We start from the raw sequence: 18,101 nt of genomic DNA on the forward strand, positions 1-18,101 counted from the left end.
TTTCAATTCCTGCACTTGATGAAACTGCGGTGAACATCTGCTTCAGGCACACCGCTTAATACCAAAGTTATTAACTTTGTTAATAATGTCTTGTGGGATATCATCTTTGTTTTCATCAAATGGGCCAGTTTTTCAGAAAGGACTCCAAACAGTCTGCCATAGTATTCCAGCGTATGTCACTTGGTAGTGCATACTTGGTAGAATCTCCTATACACCACCCATTATTCTCCCCAACTGAGCTAAAAAAAACAACAACAACACTGCGCCCACTTACACGTCTGTCTCTTTCTAAGCAAAATTTAGTTTTTTTAACGTTTTGATTGAAATCATGATTTAATAATTTGATTTAAATCGTTGCTTTAATAATTTGATTTAAATCGTGCAACCCTGACGCTAGGTGTTGGTTATTTTCCTCCTTGTTTAAGGGTGGGTTTGGGTTGTTTAGGGATCCAAGTGTACCACTGGTTGGGGGTGGTATACAGGGTGGAGGGTATGGGATGTTTTCTGTTCTTTGGTGAATTTCTTCTTTTTTTTTAAAATCTGTGGTCTCCTTTTGTTTTTTTGTCTCATCTACTGGAAATGCTATTTTGTATTTTTCATGTTGTGCTGGAGGTGGCTGGTCATGGCTGTTTACTCCTTGATAACTACTGCTGCTTATGGCAAAGCTTAACATTCTATCTTGGAATGTGAGGGGTGTCAATGATAAAGTCAAAAGATCCTTGGTTTTGAGACAGATTAAAAATTATAATTTGGATATAGTATGTATTATGGAAACACATCTGGTGGGTAGCAAAACTTTGACATTAAAGAAGCCATGGGTGGGATGGGCATTCCACTCTACACATACTCCTGCCTCTTGAGGAGTCTCAGTCTTAATATGGAAAATTGTCTCCTTTTTTCTAGACACTGTACAAACTGACCCTTTGGGTAGATTAGTTTTCCTGAAATGTAAAATTAACTCGATCCCTATTCTATTGATTGCTGTGTATGTGCCGCCTCCCTACTCGCATGATGTGCTCAGGAGGGTGGCCGGATTTATGGCCTCCTCACCTGGCACTTCCGCTTTATGTTTGGGGGATTTTAATAATGTCCTGAATCCCTCCTTGGACCAAGTCTCTATGTTCAATAGTTTACGTAAGACACAATCTGGATTCGCTGGGGTTATCTCTGCGCTGGGCCTGGTCGATGCCTGGAGGGAGAAATACCCGGATGCAAGACAGTACTCTTGCTTTTCTCACTCCTCCTTTTCTAGGATTGACCTGGCCCTGCTCACGAGGGGCCTGCTGCCTAGGGTACAGCTGGTTAAATATAGTGGGGGTATTTCTGATCACTCTCCCATAACACTCAGTATTGATCTAAACTGCCAGCATGGTCAATTGATTTGGAAGTTAAATCCTTTCTGGCCGACACGTATGGGCTTGGGATCAGAATTAGATGCTGCCTTGCGTGAAATCTTTAAACTTAATACTGAGGATGTGTCGGTAACAATCATTTGGGATGCATTTAAATCATTTATAAGGGGCACCCTGATTCAGAGAATTTCTGGTCTTAAGTACCTTTTTTAGGAAACAGGAGTCTGACTTAGAGCATCTTTGCATATCTACTGAACTTGCCTATTTGAGTGATCGGCTGTACACCTCTAAGGTGGCCTGGCTGACAGCTCAAAAGGTGTGGACAGACTATTTGGAGGACAAGGCACGGTATAAGCTTCTTTACGCCTCTCACTCACTCAATGCTACTGGCGATGTACCGGGTAGTTTTCTTGCTTACCTAGCAAGGGGGGGAGTGTATTTTTGGCACTGTAGTGGAACTTCAAAAAGTTGATGGCTCATGTGTGACACACACCCCGGAGATCACGTCTGAGTTCATGGACTTTATGACACTAAACTGGTTTGAATGAGTTGCGCACATATATTCGTGGCGCACCCTTTCCTTCCTTTTCTTTTGAAGCTAGTGTTATTAGAAGCCCCCCTTTCACTGGATGAAATAGCTGTTGCTATTAATGCTCTCCCTACCGGCAAAGCTTTGGATGTAGATGATATCCCCTCGGAGTTGTACAAAAAACACTTTTTCTGCGACTGTTTGACCATGGTTCTCTCCCGCCATCCATGTCAGAAGCACTGATCGTCATACCTAAGCCTGATAAAGAACAAGGTTCCCCAAGTCCTATCACCCTATCTCACTGTTATCTACTGATGCTAAGATTCTGGCTACTAGGCTTAACCAAGTCTTACCTCATGTTATCCATCCTGGTCAAACTGGCTTTATGCCTTATAAATCTACATCCATTAGTCTTCGATGGCTTTATACACATTTACAGTTGTCACATGGAGACTCCCATACTGCGTTTATTGTTTCTTTAGACGCCGCTAAGGCGATAAAACCTTTGGCTTGTCTGATCAGGGCTTGCAGTGATGTGCGTGGCTTGCGGGTGGGCTCCAGGGAAGACAAAATCGCGCTGTATGCTGATGATATTTTGCTTTTCTACGGGATTATGCGGTCTCTATGCCCAAACTTTTTTACTTTATTAATACTTATGGTTGGTACTCCAGTTTACTGACTAACTGGGAGAAATCCTGTATCACTACCCTTAAGGGTAAGGCACCGACTAGTCCAACCATCTTCCTCCCATTAAAATGGTCCGACTCATTTAAGTACCTGTGTATACAAGTGACTAATGACTCCTGACACTTTGTCTCATTGAATAATCTCCCGCAGATAATTTACTTTCGGTCCCGAGTGGTTGTTTGGGGGAAGCTACCCTTAACCGTTACTGGCAGCATTAACCTGATCATAATGGCTTTTCAACCTAAATTGTTATATGTTCTTCAGCAATAACCGATTTATATTCCTCCAAAAATTTTGACACAGATAGCTTGATATCTTTGTTGGTTTGGGCTAATAAGCGGGCGTGCTTGAAGCTCACCACACTGACTAGATTGAGAGCCTCTGGCGGCATAGCCCTCCCTGCTTTTCAAAATTATTATTTTGCTGCTCAACTAGCGCACCTCTGGGACTGGTTGCATGTCCCTGACCCATCAACTTTGCATTGTCAGATGTTCACCCAGGCACTTCCAGGCATGACTCCATTGCACGCACTGCTCTGTGGAAACGTCAACTTGTCTACTGTCCCAATAATTAAGCAGGCATTGTATATTTGAAATTTACCACATATTATGCTGAACGGTCAGGGTTGGGATACCGACCAACCTTTACATAATACTTATGGCCTCCCAGAGCTCTCTGCCTTGCGGGTTCGGGAGACCTGGATTCGTTGGGGTATTATTACACTTGGAAATTTATACAGTGGAGGTGTCTTTAAGTCATTTCAGGAGCTCCAGTTAGACTTCTCTGTGCCAACTTCATTTTTTTACAGATATCTTCAATTGAGGAAGGCTATTAATGCACAGTTCACTGAGGCTCCTGAAGTGTTTAACAACTCTCGTGTTAAGCACATGCTCATGGATAGAACGAGTAGCCATTTGGTATCTGGCGCTTACTTAGACATTCAAACATCACTGCATTCTGATAACATGCCCATGCTTAAATCTAAATAGGTATCTGACCGGGTGGTATTCATGTGACCGGCAGTCGGGAGACCGACAGTCACATGACCTCCTCCACCATCCCGACCCCTCACTATCCCGATGGTTGGCATGCCGACCAACAGGGACTATTTCCATTCGTGGGTGTCCACGACACCCAAAGAGTGGGAATAGAACCCGTGGCGACCGCAGGTCGCCAGCGAGCCCGCAAGGGGCTTGCTACACTCGCCCCTCCCCGCCGGGATCCCGGCGTCGGTATGCTGACCGCCGGTCAGCCATACTACACCCATCTGACCGGAGAGCACTGTCAGACGAGATATGGGTAACGGCCTTAGGTGCCCCGCGTTTTTCCACTACAACAGTTCGCTATCAACAGATTACATTTTTTATACTCCATAGAATATATATGACGCCGGGGAGACTGTGCAGTATAGGGGGCACTAAATGCCCCGACCTGTCCTAAATGTGGTTCTGCTGATGGAACCTTTTGGCACTTACTGTGGTCATGTCCCCAGTTAGTCTTATTTTGGAACAATGTTATTTCTTTTTTGGTATGCACTGGTATTCCGAGGGATGCTCTCTCGCCCTTGGTTTGTACATTGTCAGCGGCTGATGACGAGTTACTTGATGCACCCACTAGGCGATATATTGTCCTATGTGTACACTTGCCAAGGTGTGTATCGCTAGGCTGTGGATGACTAAAGACACCCCGACCTCACATTCTTGCATTCTTTAGTTAGAGAAACTGTCTCGAATGAGAAATTCGTGTACCTAGCTAGAAAGGCGAAGACAAAATTTTTGAATATTTAAATATCTGGGCTAAATGGCTAGATTCTTCTTACTCGGCGGGATCATAAGGATTGTGTTATCAGTGTGACTGCCGTATGCTGAGGTGACTGTATGGGGTGGCAGGCTTATTGACATATGTATATTTACAGGTACTACCTCCTCCCCGCCTTCTTGCATCCCACGGCCAGCCACGATTTGTGTTTCTATCTATTTTGTAATGACTATTGTTTTGGTGTGACATCTGCAGCATTGCCTGAACTTTACACGTGAAATACCACATACTGACATCGTGATGTAATATCTTGTGTGATACTTCTTTATCTTTTCTTTTGTTTTTGCCCCCTTTTTTGCTCCTATAAGATGTTCAAAACTTTGTAAAACTCAATAAAAACTATTGAATAAAAAAATAAAAAAAATCGGCGTACTGTGGATTCTGGGTCACACAGGAGAGAGACAACAGCAAAGGTGCAACGCTACCTTTATTTTACACATCATGCAATGTAACAATGGTTATTTAACTATATACTATACACAAAATATGCAATGAAATATTTGTTCACCTGGAATGCCTACACTCAGTTTGGGCATCTGCACGGAGTTAGTCATCTAATAGTCTCTTGGCAGGTGAAAATATTGCTGATGGTGAAGATGGTTGAGAGAGATCCGGTCTCTGCTGTATTACTGACCTTGATTTTGAGGGTCCTGGCTGCTTAGCCTGTTTGTTCTCTAAGTACTTGGTAGAGACCTGGTTGGCAGTCCCATCTGAGGGGTACACCAAGTAGTCCAAGTCATCAGAGAGCTCCCGTTGGAGCGAGCTGTTTCCCGCCAATTTTTTTATTTAAATTTTTTAGGTAAATATGTATATATATATATATATATATAAAGGTTCATACAAAATAGAGACATATGACAGTAGCAAATAGGATTTACCTACTGGTAAATCCTTTTCTCATAGTCAATAAGGGATATTGGGGGTCATTCCGAGTTGTTCGCTCGTTATTTTTTTCTCGCAACTGAGCGATTAGTCGCTAATGCGCATGCGCAATGTCCGCAGTGCGACTGCGCCAAGTAAATTTGCTATGCAGTTAGGTATTTTACTCACGGCATTACGAGGTTTTTTCTTCGTTCTGGTGTTCGTAATGTGATTGACAGGAAGTGGGTGTTTCTGGGCGGAAACTGTCCGTTTTATGGGTGTGTGCGAAAACACGCTACCGTTTCTGGGAAAAACGCGGGAGTGGCTGGAGAAACGGAGGAGTGTCTGGGCGAACGCTGGGTGTGTTTGTGACGTCAAACCAGGAACGAAACTGACTGAACTGATCGCAGATGCAGAGTAAGTCTGGAGCTACTCAGAAACTGCTAAGAAGTGTCTACTTGCAATTCTGCTAATCTTTCGTTCGCAATTTTGATAAGCTAAGATTCACTCCCAGTAGGTGGCGGCTTCGCTCGCAAGCTGCTTTTAGCAGCTTTGCACGCGCTAACAACTCGGAATGACCCCCATTGGGGGAACTAGTACGATGGGGTCCAAAGGAGCGAGAGCACTTTAAATTTCTTCAACTGGGTGTGCTAGCGCCTCTCCTCTATGCCCCCTCCCACGGGCAGTTATAGGTAAAAATGTACCAAAGGAGAAAAGACATATATGAGAGAAGGAACATGATAAAAGAACGGGTGGTGAGATTTACACACCAGCACACCACTAACATACAACAACCAGCAACGGCTGGTAACAACAACAGCAACAGCTGAACAGGTAACTATAGAACAATAACCTGCAGAAAAATCCACGCACTGAGGCAGGCGCCCAATATCCCTTATGGACTACAAGAAAAGGATTTAGCGGTAGGTATTAAAATCCTATTTTCTCTTGCATCCATAAGGGATATTGGGCAAAACTATTACGATGGGGACATCCAAAAGCTTTCAGAATGGATGGGAACATGCAGAGACTGCTGCAGCACCGCCTGGCCAAACTGGGTGTCCTCTTAGGCCAGGGTATCAAATTTGTAGAACTACACAAAAGTGTTCTTCCCTGACCAGGTAGCAGCTCGGTATAGTTGCAAGGTCGAGACTCCACGGGCAGCCGCCCAGGAAGAGCCCACCGATCTAGTAGAGTGGGCCTTTAGAAACTTAGGATCAGGTAAGGCTTCCGACACATAGGCCTGTTGGATAGTAAGCCTAATCCAATGAGCAATGGACTGCTTTGAAGCAGGGCAACCCTTCTTCTGCGCATCATAGAGCACGAACAAGGAATCAGTCTTTCTGACCTGTACGCTTGACCTATATCTTCAAGGCACGCACAGCATCCAATGCCTTTGGAGGAGCAGAAGCGTCAGAACTGGACTGAACCACAATAGGTTGATTCAGATGAAACGCGGAGACAACCTTCGGCAGGAACTGCTGTCTAGTCCGGAGCTCCGCTCTGTCCTCGTAAAAGACCAAGTAGGGACTTTTACACGATAAGACCCCCAATTCTGAAACACAGAGCAGAAGCCATTGCCAGTAACATCACCGTCTTCCACTTGAGGTACTTGTCTTCTACCATCATCAGAGGTTCAAACCAGGAGGACTGTAGAAATTTCAACACTACATCCAAATCCCAGGGTGCCTCAGGTGGCACAAAGGGAGGTTGTATGTGGAGTACCCCTTGCAAGAAGGTCTGAACTTCCTGCAACACTGCTAAATTCTTCTGAAAGAAAATGGAGAGAGCTGAAATCTGGTCCTTAATGGAACCCAGACGTAAGCCCTTATTCACACCAGCCTGCAGGAAACGTCCCAAGTAAAACTCTGCAGGCGGATACGTGCGTTCCTCGCACCATGAGACATATCTCCTCTAGATATGATGATAGTGTTTTGACGTCATAGGTTTCCTGGCCTGAACCATGGTTGCAATGACCTTCTTGGAAAGGCCCTTGTGAGCTAAACTTAGATGCCGTCAAACGAAGTCGCCTTAAGTCCGGGTAGATGAACGATCCTTGTTAAAGATGATCTCTTCCGAGTGGTAGAGGCCAAGGGTCGTCGACGGACAAGTCGAGAAGATCCGCGTACGACTTCCTCCGAGGCCAATCCGGGGGAATTAGAATTGCCTGGACACCTTGATTCCTGATTCGCTTTAGCACTCTTGGGAGCAATGGGATCGGAGGAAACAGGTAGACCAGTCGGTACAGCCAAGACGACGCCAGTGTGTCCACTGCCCTCGCCTGAGGGTCCCTGGTCCGCGAGCTATACCAGGGAAGTTTCTTGTTGAGACGAGAAGCCATCATGACTATATGTGGGCAACCTCACCGGTCGATGATCTGCTGGAACACCAGATGGTGTAGTCCCCACTCCCACGGGTGGAGATCGTGACGACTCAGGAAGTCCTCCTCCCAGTTGTCCACACCCGGAATGAAGACTGCTGACATGGCTCTTGCATTTCTTTCCACCCAGAGGAGTATCTTTGACACCTCTCGCATGCAGGCTCTGCTTTTTGTCCCTCCTTGTTGATTGATATATGCACCGCCGTGGCATTGTCTGACTGTATCTGGATTGCGTGATCCTTGAGTAGAGGAGAGGCTTGAAGTAGAGCATTGTAGATCGCCCGAAGTTCCAGAATGTTGATTGGAAGGAGGCTTTCGTGGGCTTACCACCGGCCCTGGAAAAGCTCCCCATCCTTGCAGACTCGCATCCGTTTTGAGGACGGTCCAATCCTGAATCCCGAAACATCTGCCCTCCAGGAGATTGGGGGACTGTAGCCACCACAGGAGGGAAATCCTGGCCTCAGGTGACAGCTGAATCATCCGGTGCATCTGGAGATGCGATCCGGACCACTTGCTCAGGAGATCCAACTGAAACGTTCTGGCATGGAACCTCCCATACTGGATTGCCTCGTATGAGGCAACCATCTTTCCCAACAATCTTACGCAGAGATGTACGGACACTCGAGTAGGTCCCCAGGAACAGGAGCTGGCTCCAGGTGGGACTTCTGTAAGTTGAGGATTCACCCATGGTCGGACAGAAGATAGATGGTGCGGTTGATATGGAGCAACAAAAGCTCCCTGGATCTTGCCTTTATCAGAAGATCGTCCAGATAAGGGACCACATTGATCCCCTGGATCCGGAGTTGAAGCATCATCTCCGCCATCACCTTCGTGAATACCCTCGGGGCTGTTGACAGGCCGAAGGGCAGTGCCTGGAATTGGAAGTGATCATCCAGCAGGGCAAACCGCAGGTATGCCTGATGAGGAGGCCAAATCGGAATATGGAGATAGGTGTCCTTGATATCCAAGGAGACCAGAAATTCCTGTTCTTCCAGGCCCGCAATCACTGCTCGCAGGGATTCCATTTTGAACTTGAACACCCTCAAAAATAAGGATTCAAGGATTTCGGATTCAGAATGGGTCTGACTGAACCGTCCGGCTTCGGCACCACAAACAGGTCTGAGTAAAACCCCTTTGCCACGTTGCGGTAGTGGTACTGGAACAATGATGTGGGACTAGACCAACTTCCGGATAGCCTATTGTAATGCAACTTGCATATCCTCCAAAGCTGGTAAGCTTGATTTGAAAAATCGTTATGGGGGGGGAGTACTGTCGAACTCCAGCTTGTAGCCCTGAGAAATGAGCTCTCTGACTTAGGCATCCTGGCAGGAAGTCTCCCAGACGCTGCTGAAGTGACGAAGTCGAGCTCCCCTCAGGGTGGTTGGACACCATCATGCTGAGGCCTTAGTGGAAGCAGAACTGGTGGACTGTTCCGGAGAACTGGTGCTTGCAGGTTTTTTGGACTTACCTCTGATGGAGGCACCTCTGGCCTTCGATTAAAATCTTCCCAGCCGTAACTTTGGAAATCCAGGTATCCAATTTAACCCCAAAAAGCCATTCCCCAGAAAAGGGGAAGGATTCCACACTACGTTTGGATTCTGCGTCCGCAATCCACTGACACAACCACAAGGCTCTGCGTGCGAACACTGCCATGGCAGACGTCCGAGCATTAATGTTCCCCATCTCCTTGAGTGAATCACAGAGGACACGTGTAGTGTCCTGAATGTGCTTCAGTAGGGTTACCATTGTAACTAAGGGCATATACCCCCTGAATTTGAATGGCCCAAGAATGAATAGCATGGGTCATCCAGCAACCTGCAATGACCGGTCTTTGTGAGAGGCCGGCTGCAGTGTATATAGATTTAAGGGTAGTCTCTATCTTCCGATCACCAGGATCCTTCATGGTAAAGGAGCCCAGGGCAGGCAACACCGCCTTCTTAGACAGGCGAGAGACTGAGACATCCACGCCAGGGAGTCCCTCACAAATTTTCTACCTTCAGGAGCAAATGGGAAAGTGCGCAAAAACTTTTTGGACACTTGGAATTTTTTGTCTGGATTTTTCCAGGCCTGTTTGAGTAAGTCATCTAACTCTGGAGAATCAGGTAAAGTGACATTCGGCTTGTTTTGTACACAGAAAAACGACTGCTGTGACGCAGTGTCCTCTAGAGGGAGCTTTAACACATCCTTTATAGCCAAAATGAGGGATTCAATACCCTGAGTAGAATCGGGATCCCCACTAATGGGATCCAGGTCATCCCCATCATCTTGTATATCATCATCTGTATCAGCTAGCAGCGCAGGTAAACCACGCTTCTGGGGGCCTGCATGAGAGAGAGAGAGGAGGCTGTGCATCAGCCCTAGCAGCTAAATCTGCAACAGCTTGTTGCAGTAGCTGAATTTTCTGCACATTAGCAGTGAGCCGAGATGACATATCTGACATCATAGTCTTAAGAGACCCTAACCAGTGAGGCTCTGGACCATCTCTCCCAGCCTCTTTACTAATTTGTGAAGATTGACTGCATTGTTCACAGAAAACAGAGTCATTATATAATGGAGAGAAACTGGTGTGACATACACTGCACAGCTTGTGCTTACCCATATTTCACAGTAAATACAAAAACATACACATACACAGACAGTTATAATGCAAGCCTGCCCTACTGTATGTGAGAGGAGACACAGAGAGAGGGATGACACAGCACACCCTGAGCTGCACAGCCCCAGTGAGACTGTCAGCTCTGTAAAACACAGTAAACACTAACAATTGCAATCCTAAAATCCTAAATATGCTCAGGATAGTGTACACAAGCGGCTCTCCCCCTATAAATCCTGTACCAGTTTTCCAGCGTGTCTGTGAGGCAGGAAGCGCTGTGTGCTGTAGATGGCTGCAGTAAGCAGAGGAAGGCGCCAAAATGCCCCAAGTCCTGCTCTGAGGAAGCTCCGCCCCCTCCAATGGTGCCGGAGCGGTGCATATTTTTTATACTGGCAAAGTCTCCTAAACAGCTTAAAACATCACATGAGTGCTAGTCAAGCAGTTTTGTGCCAGTTTACACATGGGGGATCCTAGCGGGACCCCCAGGGAGGGTCCCGTACACCGCGCCCGTGGTCAGCTGCACTTTGTACCAGGGGACCCCCCTAGCGGGGCCCCCGGTTTGTACTCACCACCGATGTCACCTTCAGGCAGCGTTAGGGGTGTGCGGCATGCTACGGCTGTGACAGCCAAGGCGCAGTGCACCGCTGAACAACAACCCCTCAGGACGGTGGTCCTTCAGCGGGGAAGCGGCTCTGCACCTCGTAAGGCCGGTGACTGTCCCCTCCTAAGTCCCACGGCGCAGGTATGCTGTTGCCCAGACAGCATACCGAAAATAATAAAAGTTTTAAAAGAAATTGAAGAAAACTCTCTGGAGCTGCAGAGATGTGCATCCTCTCCTAAGGGCACTTTTTTCTAAACTGCCTGTGGGAGGGGGCATAGAGGGGAGGATCCAGCAGACCCAGTTGAAGAAATGTAAAGTGTACTGGCTCCTTTGGACCCCGTCTATACCCATCGTACTAGTTTCCCCCAATATCCCTTATGGATGCTAGAGAAATAACAATATATTAGAAAGCATAAACGTAATGCCTCTACATCAATTGAACAGTCATTGACAACTTTCAGCATAATTATTGGTTTGTTCAGATATCTGTGTGGTATAGTGACTATTATAAGGGATAATGTCTGCTCTTCTCCCTTCTGTGGCTAAGGTGTCCTCAAGTCTGGAGATGTCAACACTGAGAATAGTTCCTTTTAAGTCAAATGAGGAAATGAACATACACCAAACTCAGAGAGTTGAATATTTTTTTTATGTACTATGTTTGAATCCCTTTAAAATATCTTTATATGGCAGCAGCTGCTTTGAGTACTGAAAGGGATCGAATACCCCTTACAGATCAAAAGCCCGGGCACTGAACACTGTTTCAAGCCATGTCACAGTGGAATGAAACCCATCAATACTGCTGGCTGGACCTGGGTTATTGCTATGGCTTCTCCTCTACCAGCACTTGAAAATTACATCATGTCCAAGTACCGATGAGCCGGTTCTACCCATTCAAACCGTCCTGTAAACTGGGTCATCTGGTGTCCAACCCAGGTCGCTGCTCAGGTTTTTCTTTCGGGACCTTTCACACCAAGCTGCGAACCAGGTTAACCTGGCAATAACCCTAGTTGAAGCGGCAGAGTGAAAAGGTTATTAAACAATCATCTTTTAAAATAAAATTCTGTCTGGGCAAAAAAAAATCATTTTTATTCTAAAATGATTTCATTTTGGGAAGTCAGTGTCTGTCACTCAGTTGTGATGTGAAAGAACTTTATTTCTTTTAACTTTTTTTTGTTTGAAGAATTCTTCAGTAAAAAGGTTATACAGTGGTATTTGATTGTTTTATTCTTACTTTTACTGCCCAGAGAATGATTGATAGGTCACTATCCTTGGGCTCTGAGACCTCTCTCCTTGTGGACGGCAAGCTAGATGCGCACTGCAGTTGGTGCTGTCTCCCAAGTGACTGTGTCCACCTTGTGAGAGCAGCAGCAGGCCTCCTCCTCGCCTGGGATACTCTGATAGCTGTTACCAGCCACACACAGTCTGGAAAAGCAAGAGCTGACTGATGAAGTTATAGCTTGGATCAGGCATTCCCAACCTCTGTCCTCAAGGCATGCAAACAGTCCAGGTTTTATTGATATCCATGCTTGAGCACAGGTGACTTAATTAGTACCTCAGTTATTTAGATTGAACCATCTGTGCTGAAGCCTGGATATCACTAAAACCTGCACTGTTAGTATGCCTTGAGGATCGAGGTTGTGAATGCCTGGTTTAGCCTCAGAGTCCGGGATTAACAGGGAGATGCATCAAGCCTTCAAAAGAGTGGAGTATTTGCCCATAGCAATCAGTGAGCTTCTAGCAAGCATTTATCAAGTACAGTCTATAAAACCATAGATGGAAGCTGATTGGTTGATATGGGCAACTTCACCACTCTTTAGAAGACTACATCTACCCCTAAAGCACCTCTGGACATGGGTACCACATGGAAATTTCTGGGATATCCAGAAAAACCCAGTCAGGTGGCAACCCTAGGAGAGGTGGAGCGCCCATCTGGGTGACAGCTGCATAGACTGCCATCTGCCTACTTATAGATCTGGCTCTGTATATGTAGTTGGGGGACACTGCACTCCCCCCATTGAATAGCTCACTGTAACTGGCGGCAGTGTGACGATCGAGATCCCGGGTGTCGGTATGTCGGCGCCGGGATTGTGATCCAATCTGGACCTTGAAGTACCTTAAATGTCAGTAATGGGATAATATTCTCTGGTAAGTGAAAGCTTCTATTAAGCCCTGTTATGGCCCATCCACATTAAACACACATGGAGGCTGGAGAGCCCTGAAAGCAAATATCCCTGTTACCAGAATAGTACAGTATATGACAGTGAGCAGAATCCGACAGCTATAATTCTGCATACCATTAGCTACTGTAGATTTGTTTTGTTATAAGCAGTTATACTACTGTCTTGTTTGGCTCAGTGACCCATGTTACATTTTGATTTATGGATCCTTTGGTGTATCATTACATTTCTATTTGTGTTATTTGATCAACTTTGAAATAAAATTGGCAAATTTGTGATTGTTTTTTTGGTTTAGAGACAAGCCTAGTGCTGTTATGGCCCCACCTGCAATTCTATAATAAAGTCAGGAAAAATGTTGATTTTATTTTTTATTTGCACGGCTTTTATAGTTCCAAATAAACTACAAATTATTAATTCCTAAATTAACAGTAATAAAATAAGGCATAAAACTGGAAAAAAGGCTTAGAATATATTAAAAGTTTAAAATGGAGGATGTGGTAGTACATACAGTATGGCTCTATAAAAAAATATATAGGTAAGGAATGGTGAAATCACAGGACATCACCAGAGGCTATAAGTTCTGCCCCTTTCAGACCGCCTGAGGCGTGTCGCAGCCGGGAGCCTGACTCTCCACCGCTGTAAGCAACCCGGCATATTGCTGGGTTGGTGACATCAGCGGTGACGCGGTGGGGGCAGGGCTTGGAGATCATATGGGCGGTCCACACACAGTGAATGAGAAATGGGTTGCATCGATCCCGTTCACACTGCACAGCGAGCCCGGTTGAACACGTGTTCAAGCCTGCTTGCTACCTGAGTTGGAATACCGGGTCGCTCGACCCAGTATTTCAACCCCGGCACCTTTCAGACCGCACATGAACACGAGTTATGCGCGTTCATGTGCCAACAGTCTTTGTTCATAGCTGGCGGAGTGAAAGGGGTATAAGTTATACAATATCAGTGTGACAGTGTCAGCACTTGGGTGAGGCGTACACGTTTTAGCCTAACTTGAAGATAACACTAGTGCAAGGTGAGAATTAAGACTTCAGTGGACTTGCATGGCTTTTCTGTATATTGCGTCTGGAGTTGGTGTCAGCTTCTATAGTGACATAAAAGTTAGAACAGTAGTTTTTTTTTTTTTAAAAGGGATAAAAAAATCAGTTTGGGTTTCAAAATTGAAGAAGTTACAGAGTTGATAATAGGACCAAAAGCCACAATAGTGAATATAAACGTGTCATTCTCAAACGTCTCAGAAAATAATTGGTAACCTCAGTCTTCACCGGTGTTTCCCTGTAACTAGCAAAAGAAACATAAACAACTGACCTGGAACCTTATTAGAAAACTGGAAACTTACGAAAACAGACGTCTGTCTCAATGTTTAATGAATAGCAGCATTGCAGACATCCAACTGTGTTTATAGAAGTTTAAACAGATTTCAAAAGACTCATTTTTTTGTTATCATCTATGATACTGAAACCATTTGTGTATTCTGGAAATACTTAAATGTCATTGACTTTAGATGTAAAAAAACATCCTCCAGTGAAGTAGCCCACTCATTTATGTCATTACATATCAATAGTTTGTTTTAATGGTTTTTTTAGAGCAAGGTATTTTTTTTTATTTAAGTATTCTCTTATATTAAAGTGTACCCACTGGACACACACGATGGATACAGAAGTGACAAGGACCTAACCAAGGGTTATGATGGACATTCGTAATGTTGACACTGAACATGCAAACATGATCTCAACATTGATTGCAGTATGTCGAATTTAGCATGTAAACACTGATGTATGTTGACATTGTTACTCTCTCAACATACAGTTTCTTGGTCATTCTGTTCCTAACACGGGAAGCAGTTAGTTTCCCGGCGGTTAGGATACCGATGCTGGAATCCTGACATTCAAGCGACTCCTGGAGGTTGGACTCCCCACTCGGGGTGTGGTCCAAGCCACCCCCCGAGGGGGAATTAATTAACGTAACAAATGAAGCTCGCCACTGGGCCCGAAGAGTGTTGAGTGCAGTGAGCCTGCGAGAATACATGCTGCGCTCACCATCGGAATCCCACCTGTCGGGATTCTGGTGTCAGTCTTATGAACGCCGGGATCCCATACTGAATCGCCTAACAGTAACCTTCCTGGAAATGTTGATATTATGACAACGTCAACATTTTGAAGGTGTTGAAAATATAACCATGTTGACATCATCAATGTCGAGCATCTGTCGACACTGAATGTTGACCTGTCAAACAGCGACATAGTGACCGCATACCCCAGCCATAACAATTTACTGGGAATGATCTAATATTGTCACTATTTCAAGTGATTCAGCTGACTCATGCCCAGTGATCCTTGAGTTCTTAGAGAATTGATACATGTTCCACAAAATGGCTGCCTTCACTGCATGTAGGCATGGGTATACTTTAAATTAGCTTTTTTAAAAGATCATAATTTTAAATTATTCCCTGATGCTTATATCAGTATTATGACCGCTGATGCAGCAATGTTTATATATATATATATATATATATATATATATATATATATATATATAGTACTGTGTACTTGTCCCGCATTGTCTTATACTGTAATGCACTGTTTTCTTGTTTTACTTATTTATGTACCTTTTTGCGATCACACCTAATTCGGACCTGATCACAGCAGCAAATTTGTTAGCTAATGTGCAAAACCATGTGCACTGCAGGGGGGGGGGGGGGAGGGGGGGCAGATATAACATGTGCAGAGAAAGTTAGATTTGGGTGGGGTGTGTTCAAAGTGAAATCTAAATTGCAGTGTAAAAATAAAGCAGCCAGTATTTACCCTTCATAGAAACAATATAACTCACCCAAATCTAACTCTCTCTGTACATGTTATATCTGCCTCCCCTGCAATGCACATAGTTTTGCCCATTAGCTAACAAATTTGCTGCTGCGATCAGATCTGAATTAGGCCCTTTGTTATGTGCTGTGGAACCCTTGTGGCACCATAAAAATAAACGATAATAATAGTTAGACTATTTGTGATACACCTATCCTGACACTGCATTGTGATTCACCTACCCTGAACTGTAACACTGTCTCCTTTCATCTTTATTTCAGAAAGCTATAACTGATGAATGCTTCTTTTTTGAACGACTTGAGGCAAACAACTATAACACATACCGATCTCGCAAGTACAGTGATTGGTACGTGGCGCTGAAGAGGACTGGGCAGTACAAAAACGGATCACAAACTAGCCTGGGACAGAAAGCTATTCTATTTCTTCCCATGTCAGCAAAAAGCTGATCTCACAGGACACTTGTTTTGTTTCATGCAATTCAGGAGGTATATTTTTTAAGAGAATTAGAATACAAATATATATTTTTAATCAGTATTAAATGTGATTGAAAGCCTCTCTTGTGCCAGTGTATAAAGTATATATATAATCATCTTTTAATGTAATTCCAATTAAATATTGTTAATACGTAACAATACATATATGCCTATGCTAGCACATAAGTGTTGGCTCAATTAGGTATTTTTCATTCCTGAAGAGTTGGCTATAAATTGACAATGTTATCTTTTTTAGTACTACGTTGTCTCAATGTGAAGTCTGCTAGATGTCAGTCTTGGTTTCGTAATGATCTGGTAATACTCTGTGATACAGAGAGTAGAACAGCCCAGAGTAAACAGCTGGGAATGTCTTCATAGTCAGGTCAATGTTCTGAAACCCCTCCTTGTATCCATACAGTAGCAGTTTAGCAATTCTGCTGGTGATAGGGGTGGTATTGCAAGTATATGCAAGCTCATGGAGGTCCATCCATTCACACCTTATGCACTCGTGAGGACAGAAGTTTATTAGGTTAGACAATGGCTTCAGACGACATATAATATACATATCTGACTTTCCGAATGCCCCAGGGTGATTATGCTGCTGCCTTATGCTTAAGAGGGACCTAAACTCTGACTTAATGCCAGTCTCCTCTAGAACTTCCCGGACTGCTGTATCTCCTGCAGTGGAAAGGAAAGCAAGAACACGTGTCAGCAATAGTAGTAGTAGTAGCATTCCAATATGACTGGTATAGACCACGAATGAGGTCTTTGAGCAATGTCCTAAGCACACATACTTTGTCTCTCACCCTCACTGTACAAATTATACATGATGGAATCTGTGCTTTATTTTTACCTGTTCAGTTCAGTTCATGTGTGAATGTTTGTTTTCTTCATTAATGTAAAGCTATGAAGGTTGATAGATTTTAAGGATCTATTTAAAAATATTATATAGCATTGATCACATGTAAAAAACTAAAAGCACATTTGTGGTAGATTACACATTGAACAAGAGAACACAAGAAGCTCGGAAAAAGTAACATTTCTTTATCGGTTACAAAGTACAGACAGAAAACTTGTCAGTTTTACTGTAATCCCTTATTTTATAAACTGCTATACATAGAAGATAAAACACTGTAGGGGAGATGTATCAAGCCTTTGAGAGAGATAAAGAGTAGTTGTCCAAAGCAACCAATGAGCTTATGTCATTTTATAGACTGTGCTACATAAATTATAGCTTACTGATTGGTTTGCTATGGGCAACTTCTCCACTTTATTTATCTCAAAGGTTTTATACATCTCCCCTGTAAAGCAGATGTCACCTCCAGTGTTTTCCTTGGCCCCAAACCCCCCCAGAGGTAAAGAATACATAGGTTTTTCTTGATAGGATCCACCATTTTTTTAAACATATGTTTCAAGAACACTTGCGCTAGATAAAATGTTCAAAGCCGTTCAAAACACAAGCAAAAGAAAAGTATACCAACCAATATCTTCACAGGGATCAGACAGTCCGCCTGGAAACTTCCACGCATTTACAGTCTGAAATGTTAAAGGACATTTTTCACATTTCTTCCATTTATGTTTTATATTAACGTTACCGACAACCAGTATACATCTCTCTGATGGTGTTTATACAATATAAAGATGTTTATAGATAATATGATTCAGAATTGCAATATAAATCACAGCATCTAATCAGATGGAAATTATATTATCTGATCACGCAATACTGTCCATGACTATTACTTGTGACCCATATACAGTAGTACTTACTGTATCCGGTTGCTAAATAAGTGACT

General features: G+C 44.0%; 2 protein-coding genes across 3 annotated transcripts in view; one reads left to right on the top strand and one right to left on the bottom strand.

Annotated features, from left to right (window-relative positions):
* Positions 1–16,286, top strand: part of FGF2 (fibroblast growth factor 2) — a 119,163-nt gene extending 102,877 nt beyond the window's left edge. The window contains exon 3 of the mRNA XM_063920298.1: positions 16,093–16,286. Coding sequence (XP_063776368.1) covers positions 16,093–16,278 — 186 coding nt within the window. The 3' untranslated portion in view covers positions 16,279–16,286. The remainder of the gene's footprint in view (positions 1–16,092) is intronic.
* The window catches only part of NUDT6 (nudix hydrolase 6), a 127,399-nt gene continuing 123,658 nt past the window's right edge, over positions 14,361–18,101 (bottom strand). For both annotated transcript variants that reach the window (XM_063920297.1, XM_063920296.1), the window contains exons 4-5: positions 17,787–17,841; positions 14,361–16,983 (exon numbers count right to left, since the gene is read on the bottom strand). In XM_063920297.1, the coding sequence (XP_063776367.1) occupies positions 16,589–16,983; positions 17,787–17,841 (450 nt within the window). In that variant the 3' untranslated portion in view covers positions 14,361–16,588. The remainder of the gene's footprint in view (positions 16,984–17,786; positions 17,842–18,101) is intronic.

Source organism: Pseudophryne corroboree, chromosome 1, assembly GCF_028390025.1.
Source record: "Pseudophryne corroboree isolate aPseCor3 chromosome 1, aPseCor3.hap2, whole genome shotgun sequence".
NCBI lineage: Eukaryota > Metazoa > Chordata > Amphibia > Anura > Myobatrachidae > Pseudophryne > Pseudophryne corroboree.